Source organism: Poecile atricapillus, chromosome 2 (assembly GCF_030490865.1).
Source record: "Poecile atricapillus isolate bPoeAtr1 chromosome 2, bPoeAtr1.hap1, whole genome shotgun sequence".
In the NCBI taxonomy this organism is placed as follows: Eukaryota; Metazoa; Chordata; class Aves; order Passeriformes; family Paridae; genus Poecile; species Poecile atricapillus.
The window spans coordinates 117,598,232-117,612,969 of NC_081250.1; the positions used below are offsets into that span (position 1 = coordinate 117,598,232).

A 14,738-nucleotide genomic window follows, 5' to 3' on the forward strand; every position below is an offset into this window, starting at 1 on the left:
GCAGCGTCAGAACAAAACACTACAAGGACTGAAGCTGGCTCAGAGATCATTCCAAACAGTTAATTCTCAACTCAAGCCCTTTTCCCTGCACATGCTGGCAGCCATGTCAGAAGTAGGTCACTTGCCATATCTGGTAAGCCTGTGCTTACACCACCAGATGTCTTTATGCAGACATCAGAAAGTCTTAAAGCACAGTCTACTGCTCAACAGCAAATCTATAAAATCCTACACCTCACCCACCGCCCATTAAGTCACATCTAGCAAAAAATGTATGAAAACCTTTTTACTTTAGCTTACCATCAAAACACCTAGTAAATTTACTCTAAAAATAACTTTGAAGTCACATATCTGAAGACAAAACAGTATCTCTTATACTAACGTATGCTCTTTTAGGCAAAAAATTATTTACAATTAACCACCAACCATAAACACATGGAATACCTCTAGTCCAGAGGACATGTAACCAAAGAGAACAGAGGCAGTCTGTAACACAGACTAGACAGCAAGCTGACAAGAAAACATACAACAGTAAGCCAGTTATTTTGCTGATTACAAAATCAGACATAACTGGTATTTGCGAGTACACATTTTCCATTTGCTCACAAACAAAAAGAGGTTAGGATTATACCTGTGTCGTCAGCCATAACATTAGTACTCGATTTCCACCAACAGAGCGAGTGTGTCAGTATTTCCAAAAATTAATGCTGAAGGCAGAATAAGAAATATCTTCACGGTTATCCTCCTGTTTGCAACAGGAGCAAACAAGCTTCCTAAAGCCAGCTCAGCTGGAACCTGAAACTGGACCCAAGAGAAACCTCTCCTCCAAATCTATTTTTAGAGCAGTTATCCTCAGGAGCCAAACGCTTTTCAGAACTCATATGGCAATCTAGTTCTGACGACAATGAAATTCACTTACTCCTCCAAACAGAGCATCCTGGGTAGTTGATCCTTTCCCCTCCCCTTAATCCTTCAACATCAAAAACAACAGCGAATGAAACCAAGCACATTGTACTGTAGTACGTTTGCTGCAATTTATGCCACGGTGCCTGATCTCTAAAGACATTAAATCCATTCGCATAAGCTGAAACACAAGTCTGGACACAAAGCTTGCCTGCTTGCATTTGTTACATTGGCCCTCATCCAAGAAACTTTCTCCATGTTGGCACTCCCCTACCAGGCTCTGAGCTTCCTGCAGAGACTGCTCATTTGAAACTTGCTAACTACTTTAAGAAAAAAGAGATAGCTACTTGCTATAACGCAGATTTGAGTCTTCTAAAATAATTATTTGAAACCAACCTCATGCATTCTTGCCAAAGAATTTACGTATCAGAACTGTACACATTGTATTTACTACTAGCAGACCCTTTCCAGAAAGGGTTAACACTAATTCATCTCACTCACCCCTCCCTTAAATTCTGACAAAATGCATACTGCCTATACAATTTAAAGTTAATATAAATTACCAGTACACCCTCTTCATAGAGACCAGAAGAAGAGCAAAAACTCACCAATACATTTTTCAACTTTTTTTACATCTTCAATTTTGGCAAACTATTCTTTTCCCATTGCTTATCAAACAAAAGCCTTCCTTTTAGGTGGAAGTCAGACACAAACTAATTTCTCATTCACTACAACTGTAAAAAAAGCTTTAGGATCAACCACTCTGCCCTGCTATTCCCATGCTTCTTTAAGTAACACAACTACCAGGTAAATGGAGTGAACTGAAGAATGCTACAGCTAATTTGAAAAACAAACACGTATCTCCTGTGGTTTTAACATCCAGCAACTGATTACCAAACACAATTCCCAAGAGTTCAAGGGAGAAAAATTGAGACACAGCACTAGAGCTTAGGACTTTTCATATGGATGAAAAGGAACTACAGCCAGTTGATTCTATAAATAGTGCATCTCTTAAATATCTTTAAAGCCATTTGAATACATTAAATGGATCAGGTGCTTTAAGAAAGACCTCCTGACTAGTACATTTCAGTAACTTAACTGATGCACAAGCAATTAAGAGCAAAATGGGGGAATTTACAGAGTAAAAGTAACGAAACATGGAGAAATCAAAATAATATTATTCAAATAATATTCAAAGCAATTTTGCATGCAATGATATGTATTCTACTGTATATAAACCACACAGTGTTTTGACAGGCATCAGATCATGCAATTTATAGCAAATTCACTTCAGCTGCAGCTGCATTTGCAGACACCAAATCTCACCACCAAGATCTTACCACATGTGCATACATAAAGCACTTAACTGATGCTGAGAACCTCCCCAGCCATTAATATATATACTGGGGGGATTGTTCTGAACTAGACCTTACCTGGCTGAATGTCCATAATGATTTCAGCACACCTTTATGCACCTTTCACTCAGATCTAAGTGAGCATATTCCATTCAGGGACAACAAGCACAAGGCTCACAAGGAAAGTGAGTTGAGAGAATCAAGAAATTAATTTCAAATGTACACTCCAAAACTGAACTAACACATATATGTCAACTTCTAGATGAGTACCCAGAGTTTTAATCTTGTGCCCTTTAGAAATTAATTGATTGCAAGAATGACAAACATCTTCCTTCATGAAAGGGGAGGCTACAGCTAAAATGGGGAAACTCTTCAAACTCATCAAAAAGAAAAAGGACCAAGAGAAAGATGGATCAAGGTTAGCTCAAAACACCACATGGTATCATTTTGGTTAGTTTTATGAAAGACAAAAGTTAAGTTGAATACTACTTACAATGCAATTTGACATTGGGATAGCAAAGTCAACAGTGTGGACTTCTTACAATGTCTCATCTCTATTGTGTTCAAATACTGTGACTGCTGCTTCTTTTCGAAGCAATTCAAATAACTTTACTAACACTCAAAGTTATTATTCTTCACCTGATTTATATAACCATTCCAAAATTTAAAAACTATTTTCAAGTTAGTTGTGCTACAACTATGCAGCCCTTGTATTTTAATTAATTTTACAGAAGCCTAATTGACAATTAAGACTAACAGCATTACTTACACCTCTACGTCACTACCAAAGTGCAAGCAAAGAAATGTAGAGGGGAAAAACAATCAATTTAGAGTAAAAAACGTTAGGCTTCCAACCATCAAGCTAAGCTTTCATAATGTGTATAATTATTTCCCACAAAGGTGATTAGCGAGTTATATGGAAGAAATTGTGATTTATCGCTTGGAGATAAGGGTGCACAAAAGCAAGCAGTTACTAGAAATTAGAAATACAGACTAAAAGAAAAAGCAATAACCAAAGAAACAACTAAAAATCACATTTCAGAAGTAAAAATTACTTATTTAATCAATAGATTAAAGGGAAACTTTAGAACAAGTTATTTTAAGAACAAAATTCAGTGTGACAAAAAGAAGATACGGGAGAGAATTAAAAAGCTAAAATAAGGTACAAAAGAACCATCTTGTCACCAATAAAGCAGAACTAGTATCAGAGCAAAGACAGAAAACAACTTCTATTTTATGAGCACAGCCTACTACTGCTTGAAATTTTTGCCAAATTATCTTTTCCAATATGGTTAATGATAAAGCAACTGTTGCAATCCAGTAATAGATCTGCAGGTAATTATTTGAAACTGATTTTACACAGAGGGGTTTTTTGGGTCGGGTCAGTAACAGGTATTTTGACTGAAGTGTCTGAGGAAATTCAGAGCCTTCTATGTTGATTTTCCCCTATGTACTTTCCCCTTTGAATTAAAATACAAGCTTTTTTTCATTGTCTCACGACAGAGAAACAGGTCATATAAGTACACACACATTTTTTGTAATATGTATTTTATAACTGATTCAATAAGCACATACTGAACTGTTGCATTCTAAGAAGTCCCTACATCGTAATGAGTTCAAGTGCTATCCTGAAATCAAAACTGTTTTCATCTTCTATTTTTGCTCAGTTTTATTCTACATCAAGGGTAGATTAATACACTTTCAAGGGATAAATCTGTGCTTTTACGAACTCTATTTTATTTTTTAAAGGGAGACAGGGTTACTATTTTCTCTGTGCTTATTTACAGATGGATAGAGATTTTTACTAAAATACTTATGATATTGTTTATGAAACGTTCCAACCTTAAAGTTTCACTAAAATCCATACTCAGAATTTTTTGTTTGTTCTACAGTCATGGCCTTTTAGTTTCTAAGAAATTTTCTTCAGCATTACAACCTTAAGGGAAATTAGTAAGGGGAAAAATAGCATTTTAATTATTATTTTCTCATTAAAAACTAGATCTCTGATCTGAACTTTATATAATCTAGACTACATGGTTATAAAGATACCTGCATACTGTCAAAAGACCTGAATAATCCATATCATAAATTTACTGATTAGGAATGGGGAAACTGATGGAACAGAAAAAGCACTAACTTCAAAGGAAATACAAAGACCAGAATGTAAATTTGAAATAAAATTAACTAACTGAAATGCAATTTTGGCTCTGCTGCTGACACTTAACAGTTTTTTACCTTAGTATTTGAGGAACCTTATTTCACATATAATCAATCCAAATATAAACCTTTATGTCCTTAATTTTCAATCCCTACAAGATTTCTCATAGTAAAATATCCTAGTATAAAAACAATTGAAAAGCAAAAATAATGAAAGCATGAGAAAAGTCATAAATTCAGGATTAGACAACAAAGCAGGCTGACTGTGGAGATTGTGAGAAGAGCCAACTGGAGGGGAAAACACAATTAAATAGCAAAAAAAAAGGATGCACCACAAAATATGCAAAAAACCTCTAGGATTATAAGCATCCTGCTGAACTTCCCTAGTGAAAGGAAGCTCCTCCCTTCAAGAGATGAAATGATTCCACTGAAACATCTCCTCGAATTCCTCACTTAGTCAGGATGTGAAAGATCAGACTTAGTTCTCTCCTCTAGGGAACACTGTTTGAACTTCTTCGTAAGTCTAAAAACATTTTAAGTATACCCAAAGGTATAAGAACAAAGCCATTTCAGTCCCTGAAGAACCACATCTGAGATCCTATTATCTGAAATATGCTTCAAGTAAAGAGACACATATAGGTTTTTAGCTTTTTTATATTCAGTTTATAAAGAGATGGTTAATAACTCCATTTCTGAACATAAGCTGCTATATTTAAAAGTACTTTTAAGCCTAAAAATAGCTTTTTGACTCACACAGAGTATCATAATATTTAGAAGAGTTTTTTAGTTTCAAGCTAAGGTGATGTGTTACTAAGTCAGAATTATTTATTCTTCAGAAAAAAAACCAAAAAACCCAATACAAGAATGAGATTATCATCTGGCTAATTGAAGTTAAGCATCATCCCCAGAGTGGGGTTTTTTACATTTATTTATTATGCTTCAGTAGTTACATTTTTTCTGACTATAAACAGATTATATTGCTTTCCATTTACATGATTCTTCTAAGACATACACAACAAAAATAATAAAATTTATTCCCAATAAATCTACTGAGAAAACCCACCACTATAATGACTTGCTTCAGGGTTGTTGGTTGTTTGAGTTTTTAAAAAAACCCTAAAGATTTGACTCTACAAGAAAAAGAGTCACAAATTAAAGAAAAGGAGAAACTTAGTGAGAAATTCTGTCCTAGGAGGTTGCAGAGGTTCAAGAGTCTTGTCAAAAGCACTTGATCCAAGTACAGCACAGCAGTGGACTCTACTTGCAGTGCTGGCTCCACACGTCTCAGTGAGGTTTGGAGAGACCAGCTGTTTGCCCCATAAGAGTTGTGGCTGTTAACAACTTTCTTCCCAAGTCCTGTTTATCTAAGCATAACTACTCAAGTCAGAGAAGACAATAGATGTATATCCATAAGAGAAAATCCTAAATCTGCACTTGCTGCTTTTCTAAATGTGATAGAAAGATAATCACTTCCAAAAGCTACTCAAATTTTGTTCAAGCCATGTTGTGGCTTTTTATTTTAGTGTTTGATTATTTGGATGACTATTTTTTGAGTAGTTTCTCAAAGAGGATTTATTACAAGGAAGAAATACACACAGATGTGCACACAGTTTAAATGACTAAAAACTACATTGCTTACTACTTCAGTTTTATAATAAATACTATCACCAGGAATATATTTAAATCAATATTTAATGCATCTATCACTATCTGAATACTTTGGATTACTTTTTTTTTTTTTAACTTTTTCTCCACAATCTTAAAGACAGTACAAAAACAGGCTTAGACAATTAGCACTGGAGGGAAAAAAGAAAACAAAACAAGAATCCTGTAAAGACAGAATAAAAATATTTTGTTGTACATTTACCTAATCTAAATAGATTTGTATAGAAAGTACATATTTTTCCCAAACACTTCTGTCAATTTTCTCTAGTTTTGTTTTTATGTGTATACAAGCAAAAAACTGAATTAAATTCCAAAACAATGTAGAATGTGCCCCTTGTAAACTTACTTGAAGCAAACATCAAGCCAAGAGGTTCAAGATTAAGACCAAATGCTTAAAAAGAAACTTTAGTCGGCCTCCTGCTGTAGGAACATTACCTCTGTAACACCAATGAGTAGACAAAATACTGATTTTAACTGTACAAATTACTTACAGATTTTTAATAGCTGCTATTTTGATTAACCAGCTCTCTCCCACAGAACACTTGGAAATACGATCTAAAAATTATACAATATACCTATCTTGCATTTGAATGGTTTAATGTAGCCAACAGTCCTACATAATTACTAGGTTAATTAAATAGTTGGTAGTATTTAGGACAGAGCAGAGTTCAGGGAAGGTAAAATGTGGAGAGGAAATACAAGAAATACTTGGGCCTAGAACATGCAAATTTTGCTGGTGGTGACCTTTAAAAAAGATTCTATTACATAAGGTTGAAAATCCTCATCTCCGTACATACCGTGCTGGCATTAATTTAAGGGTATTTTTTCCTTGTTCCATTTTCCTATCCTGTAATGTGGGTCACATCAATTTGTTTTAGCAACAAGTCCTAATTAAGCCACAAAATAAAGAAAACAGACTATGTTGGTTTAGTTCTTTAAATTTTTCTCATGCTTTGAGGGAGTTCAAATTGAGAAACTCCAGTCGCCATGCAAGCACCTACAACTCTGCTTTTCACAGGTTTCTGCTCAGGGAAAGGAAGAACAATTTAAAGTGCTTAAGTGCCAAAAACTTATCAGATTTTCAAGTCCAATAGTAAGCCAACTTAATTAGGTGTTTGTCCACGGGGGTGCTATGCACCTGCAACTCTTATGGAGTACAAAAGAGGTTTTTGGTGCCTCATACGTTACTAAAATATGCTTTCAGGAGATCTCCGTTTACAGAATCTCTTGGCTTCAAAATATATATCTGTGTCTTCTAGTCACTATGTGTCCTCCAGCTGCTATAGAAAGAAATAGGGCTACAGTTACAAATTGCTATGTGAACTTCCTTTAAGAATTTTTAAACTTAAAAAACACCAGCATGAGGAATGAGAAAGTGAGATACGTTAGTAATTAACTGTCAATTAACAAACAGAACCTCAGGAAATAAAATTGCAAAACCAGAAAACCACTACTGAATAGTTACAACTCCTCCTAGCTATTAGATGTTTTGTAAAGAAAGTCTTCAAACAAAAAACTTGGTAGCATTTGTTACATCAGGTTAAGTACATGCATAGTAAGAGTGCAACTCCATATGAAGAAAACTACAACTGCTTAAAAATTCTAACAACGGGACATGGCACAGTATGTTCAAACCACACAGCAGTATGCTCAAACTCAGTATATAGTTATCTGCATACTTAATTTCCAACATGTTTCAAGACACATAATATTATGAATTCCACTTCAAAGCATAGCTCAAAACTTTTCCATGCAAAGAGCTATCCCACAAATGCAGTTAGGAAAAAGATTGCTGCAGGCTATCACACAGATTACCAGATTGTGATCTTCATCAGGAAAGAACCGCTTGGGGCAAATCAGAACTTCATTGCTCAAGTTCTCTACAATGAAGAATTCAATATATGAATTAGCACAGGAATTCTTATTCTATGTTTCAAAGTGATTCCAGATGAAAATGAACTCTTTCTTTTCATACAGGTGATCGGCCAAGGGAATTTTCAGTTTTAAAAGACAGCATTATTGAAATGTCACCTCTTAATGAAATGTCACCACTCTGTAATGAGAAATAATCTTGAAACATAGGCCTTCTACTGCTAGTAAATTTTGTTATCTCTACTGGAGCCCTTATATATCCAGCTATTACATTAGCATAGCCAACCAAACCAGTCACCTTTTGGTGCTCACACCATGGCTCCATAATTACACGATGGAACATAAAACTTTTGATTTAACCTCACCCTCCCATAATGCCCACCCACTCATTGTCATCTCTTCCCTCCTCCCAAAAATGACCTTCTATAAAGCCATGACTCAGTCTAGGGGGGGAAATAAAACAAATCAGCATTCTGCTTATCAGCTCCCTGTGTGGTTCACCTCGCACCTGCACACCCAATAATTCAGTTACAGGGAAGGGGTATTGAAAAGAGGAAGACTGAAGAGCAACCTTAAACTAGATTAAGCTGACTGCAGACCTGCAGGCTAAACAGTTAAAAAAAAATAGCTTAATCCCCCAATATGATGCACATCCTTGGTGTCTGAACACTGAGTAGTTATGACCTCTGATGAGGATTCCTCATGTGCATTCTCAGAATAGTTGCCAAAATATGAGAAAACATACTCCAGCTTCCTGTCTCCCTGACACCAGAGATTCTTTAGGTTTTCCTCCTAGCATTTTAAACAAGCCCTATCCTCAAAAGACTATTGACAAGGTTATCATTTAAACACTTAAATGCCCAAAAAGTATATTGCAGCATACATCCTTGCAGCCATGAACTGCAACCTTCCTCCATATTGGAAGTACTGTGAATAATTTCTTTTAGCCCACAATGACTTCCTGCATACAGGTAAGATCAATTAGAAAACACAGAGCAGGACCAAGATTTCAGCCCACACTGGATCAAAACGGGTATGAGAACTCTGATGTCTTCATCAAGTGGTAGCATCTCTGGAAGTTTGGAGAGGACTCTCCCAGTGCTTCAGAAGTCTTCAGGAGAAAAAGAACTGAGAGGAATGCATCAGGCTCTTTGTATTTATGTCCATCCTGCTACACTTAAGTATCAATCTTAAAATGCAAAATAATACATCCTTGAGAAATAGAGCAAAGGAAGGAAACACAAATACCCAGCAACATGGGAAAAACAAAAAAGCATAAAAGCATATATGCTGTTCAAATTGATTGTTTCTACTTCCAAAGTAACTTTGGCAATCAGCTACTGCACCTGTCAACAGTTAATGGTGTAGAGAGTTTCATTCACATAAACCTTACGGGTTGTCTTTCTAGAGCTCAGTTGACTCTAGTATTAGACAAATGAATCAAGAATCTATTGAGGACTCACTATTTCAATGCAAATCTGCTCAAGCAAGCTGAGTAATACCTGTATTAACCACTTTAAGATTGTTTTTTATATCACTGTCACTGAATCAGAGATAAGGAAACTGGCTTGTTTGAAGAGTTACAGTCTCCAGTTCTGTACAGGACATTTAAGAAATAAAAGGAATTAAAAGAAAAAAGAGAAGAATGGAGAAGAATCAGCAAACACTGATTTCACCAGTGGCACTGATGCAATGTACCATGCAAATTACAGATGTTTGGACCATTACTGTTGCTACTGTTGTTTTTTAATTTGGCGGATTGTTTTACAATATATTAAATATGCCTTCCAGAAAAGCCACCCTGAATAAGACCCAAGGCAGACAGATTAATTATAAAGAGCTGTCTACAAATAGTTGAAAGCACCTAAACTAGGCAATAGGATAAACTTCAACAGAAATCACTACAAAATTTCTTAAACAATATACAGTTTCCACTAGTGAGACACAAAGTATCTCTCCTTTGTTCACAATAGACCTATAGACGCTGTAACATAGTAGTAACAATTTGCTGTATATTTCTGAAGACCAATAATGTTATAAGAAAACATTTTGACATTGAGTTTAAAAAGCTAAATCGGAGTGCCACACTAATTGAATCATGAGAACTCTCTTTGGCTCAGCAAACGCTTGGACTTTGGTCGCATTCGGTCAGCAAACAGTTTGACAAGTCAATACATTTTTTAAGCCCCACAGAGCATCCCAAATTTACATCTCACTTATGACCTCCAACACCTGAACACCCCCTTCCTAAGTGCTTCAATTAACATGAAAAAGGCAATAATGGATAGATTGTAATACAAGAAATCAGATGAAACACTACACAAGTGTAATGAGCTTAAACAAGCACACTGGACAGCAGTTGAGACCAGAAATTAGACCAAATTTTTAGATAGATAAAAAGCAACATATTTAAACAGAATCCATGGTGTAAAAAAATGAGATGTTAGACCATAGCTCAGTAGCTGAGAGACACCATAGAACGGATGGGCAATGCCACTTCAAGCGCTGGAACTTCACTCATGTGAAGTTCAGTGTTCCCAACAAAAGAATTTCAGTAGACAAAGATGATCTCTTTAGTTGATGAGTTTTCACAGCTGTTTGGGTAAAGTAGAAAGCTAATGAAGATCCTCACCCAGATAAAAGTATACTCTAAAGTAGTCTTTACAACAGAGATGAGAAAAAAGTAGAAATTCTTGTAAATTAGCAGGCACAACTTCTTTCTAGAAGGGATGTAGTGAACTAAAATGTTGTAATGTTAACACAAAATTGCATTTGGATAAATACATTGAGTGACCTTGAATACATACCAAAAAAAGCCCCAAACAAATTGGAAGTTGAAACACCAAAAATTAATCAAAGAATTACAGTAAGGGGCACTGCACTAGAGGGTTCAAAGAATGACTGAAAGGAGTTAAAAACATGGCAATACATATACACATGTAAGGAAGTCACATGCTTAAAACAGCAAAATGAGGAAACTACCATCTCCTGGGATCTTGCAGAGAAAAGCAGGGGATGTTAGAAGATTCCAAGTCATTAGTGCAGAGATTAAAGAAAATTTAACAAAGCAATGTTAGAGATCTTTGTCATCATAGGTAACAGAAGGTAACACAGCCTCAGAACTGAGATAGGACAATGGGTTTTTTAATATAAAATACAGTTGTCTGTAGATACAGATGCCTTGCATTGGAAATGTGTGGTTTGTTTGGTGTCTAGCTTAATGGAGAACTCTCCTACTTAACATTAGAGATGCAAAGAAAACAATTATTGCACAACTTATCTTCATTAAAAACATGTTTAAGTAAGTCCTCATTTACGTACTGTAAGACACAATACACCCACACAGCAGCATAATGATAGTTGTCTTATGATCTGGACTTCTATAGGTAAGCATAGCTTACAAAGTAATCCATATTTTTTCAGTCATCTGTATTTGAAGTTAGCTGGGCTGCTGACCCTCAGCTGGAAGGCTTCTCCACAGGCACCTACCAATGCCCAAGACATTTCCACATTTCACATCTCATCAACCTTGAGGGACTTGATTCATGACCAGGTGTTATGCATTTGTTTCTGTAACAAAACTGTTCCTCATCTAATGATGACTCAAGTAACAATGCAGAAAGTATCTATTACTTGATCTAGTCTAACACTGATAGTCTTCCTTTTGAGAGACTACATCTTTACAATGGATTCTGCAGGCTAGTAACAAGCAGCCAAACTTTCCAGTAAAGATAATAACAAACACGTTTCCCTCTCTAAGTATCCTCAAGGTGTCAAATTTTTTCCCTGGTTTTCACTTCCGTACTCTAAATAATATCACTGGTACAATCATACAATTCTGTAAATGTAATTTAAAGAGTAAGCAGCACCACAAAGCTAAAATAAAAGCTTTTTTTAAAATTAGGACTGATTTCACAGCTTCTAGTATATGACTTCTGAAAGTAAAAGCTAGAGTTCTATTTCTAAAAAATTTTTAGTTCCACTTCTGACAATACAGTGTACCTGAAAACACCTATATAAACTAGTTAGAACTATTTTGGATTTAATCTATTTGTAGTTTCCTGTAAATATTTTCTGATAGAGAAACCTAAAAGGAGATTACTGATGCTGGTATTGTCTTGAGTGCACGGATTTTGAAATAAGCTGTTAGCCTCAGCGGTTTGTGCTGTGAGCAAGGCCTTGGCAAGAAGCCACATCCACTCTCAAGTACTGCTGTGAAAGTGAATACTTCTATCAAGCAAAAACTGCCTCAGACTTGAGGTTTTCATACGTCACAGCCTCAATTACTTGCCATCTCAAAATCACTTCCTCATCACATTTTCACATCCCTTGACTGTGGAAAGCTTACTGGCTGCTGTGAGCACTCTGCTCCTCCAGCTGTTCCTTTATTTGCACAGGAGTTATCATCCCTTGCCTCTTTCTGCAGCTGCAACTATGAAAACAGCATCAGCTTCACACTGCAAATGCTATGGTTGTTTGAGGGATTCTAACTAGGAGTGTTGCATACTAACAAATTTAAGAGGTTACATATCAGTAGAGTGCCTAACAAATTACCCATACTGCTTCATGCCCTGAAAGACATCTTTTAATATAAAGAGAGAAAATTTTACTCAGACTACAAATCAAAAAAAAAAAAAAGGATTTTTTTTATTCAGTCAGAGATTCAGTTTACCAATAAATTTATTTTTCAGATATTGACAAACATGTAAAGTGATATTTAAAATATTAAATACCATATTCAGTATTCAAAATTACAACAGGGATGCATGTTTTTAAAGCATTAAAATTGAAAATCTGTATTCAGCACGCTTAATACTGGGTGAACATCACAGCATGTCCAGCCCAAGCAAAAGCTGGACTATGTAATTAACACAGACTGCACAGCACAGGTCAGCAATTGAAAAAAGAATTTAAAAATTAAATTAAAAAAAAAAACACTTCTGCAGGTCTTCACAATATTGTAATGTTCTACAAACATTACAATATTATCTCTAAACTCTTTTAAGCTTAAGTATATTTGAAATCTTTCCCTCTTAATTCATCATGTGATAGGTAAACTAATCCTACATGGTTCAGCTGTTAATGAACACTGTTCTTGCTATTATTGCTATATTCAAAGAGGGACAACAGATATTATTTCTTTGTCATCACCACATTTTATCACTGGAGCCCTGTGCACAGCAAGCTCAAATCCAAAGAAGCTAGGACACGCAGTGTGTGGTAAAAAAACCCTCTTTCTCCAGCACAGTGCACATGGCTACATAGTGACCCCAGAAGTACAGACACTTTTTTGCCCTCTTTCAGGCGCATACTGCTATGCTGAGAAATGCCAATGCACATAAAACTTTCCCTACATAAACTGTCCACAGCAGTATGTGAACAGTCAGATTTCTCCAGGGGTTCTTTATTGGCGGGACAGGAGAATCACTACCTCAAAAAAAATTCCTCCTTGTATTTTTCTGAGACTCTTCCTCTTTGATAGCTACAGAAACCGTCAGCTGAGGTGCTCCATCTACAACAGATCGAGTAATTTCGACCTAACCAGGTCAGTCTGAGGAGATATTCCACATCCAAGTTTGGATACGAGAAGATGAAATACTTGAGAATGGGCCATCCTGGTTCTACCTCATCTCCCGGAGGAAGAGATCTCGAGGGTACCCTCAGATGCTGAGGCCTGCCCGGCGCTCATCTCATCCCTTCTATGGAGCTTTCGAGGGGCGTCCCCGCCGCCCAGGCCCGACAACTTTCTCCTCCACGTGAACTCCCTGGATAGGGACCGGCGGAAACGCGAGGGACACATCACGGCCATCTATCCCTGCGTCCCTCTCCTCGGCTCCCGCAGCGCGGGAGGAACCAGGGGGGCCGGCAGGAGGGAAGGGAAGGGCAGCAGAGGCGGGGAGAAGGCGCAGCATCCCAGCGCTTTGCCTGGCAGCTGCCCCGCATCGCGGGGAAGGGCGGCATCGGCCCCCTCCCTTCCCCCGGCTCCGGCCGCCGCTGGAGCCCCCGCCCCTTCCCCGCAGAGCTACCGCCTCGCTCTCGCAGCAGCGGCGCCGCTCACCTCTCTTGGAGCCGGGGCTGGGGCTGCCGCCGGTGGCTCTGGAGCTCTTGCGGGAAGCCATCGCACCTCCCGTCGGGCAGCGCAGGGGGGCGGAGCGGGAGCGCGTCGGGAACCGCCGCCGCCACCCGAGCCCTGCGTGCGGCGGGAGCGCGCTGAGGCCACGGCAGCGCGACCCCGGGAGCGCCGCGACCCCGCCCCCGCGCCCGCCGCCAGCCAATCGCGCCAGCGGGGCGCGGCGCCGCTCTCCTCCGATTGGCGGCGGCGCCGCGAGGGGGCGGGGCGGCGGCCCGCCGGTTGCGCGCGCCCGCCGCGCTGCCCCGCCGCCGCCGGCCCATTTGAACGTGGCAAAGGCGGGCGCGAGCGGCGGCCTCTCGCGAGGGTTCGGGCGCGCGCCCCCCGCCAGGCAGTGGGGCCGCCCCCGCCGCTGAGGGAGGGGAGGCTGCGGAGGCCGGGGAGGGAGAGCTTCGTGCGAGAGAGGGCGGCATTTACAGGGTCACTCCGCTTGAATCATCCCGCCCTGTGCCTTAAACCGCGCTCCGCATCCAGTTAAACGCCCAGGCTGTGGGAAATCATCGTTGATGTGTGTTAAGCGTCTAACGGTCTAAGAGGATGGAGCTAGGCTCTTTTCGACGGTGCCAAATAATAGGACAAGAGGCAATGGGCAGGCAATTTATGCACAGAAAATTCCACCTGAACATGAGGAAGAACTTCTGTATTGCGTGGGTGACCAA

General features: G+C 38.5%; 1 protein-coding gene across 8 annotated transcripts in view; it reads right to left on the reverse strand.

Annotated features, from left to right (window-relative positions):
• The window catches only part of ASPH (aspartate beta-hydroxylase), a 120,443-nt gene extending 106,237 nt beyond the window's left edge, over window positions 1-14,206 (reverse strand). For 5 of the 8 annotated variants that reach the window (XM_058833813.1, XM_058833811.1, XM_058833809.1 and 2 more), the window contains exon 1: window positions 14,008-14,206. In XM_058833813.1, the coding sequence (XP_058689796.1) occupies window positions 14,008-14,068 (61 nt within the window). In that variant the 5' untranslated portion in view covers window positions 14,069-14,206. Of the gene's footprint in view, window positions 1-628; window positions 885-7,892; window positions 7,958-14,007 lie in introns of those variants that run through there. The other 3 variants (XM_058833810.1, XM_058833814.1, XM_058833812.1) reach the window with 2 other exon arrangements.
• Between the last annotated feature and the right edge of the window lie 532 nt (window positions 14,207-14,738).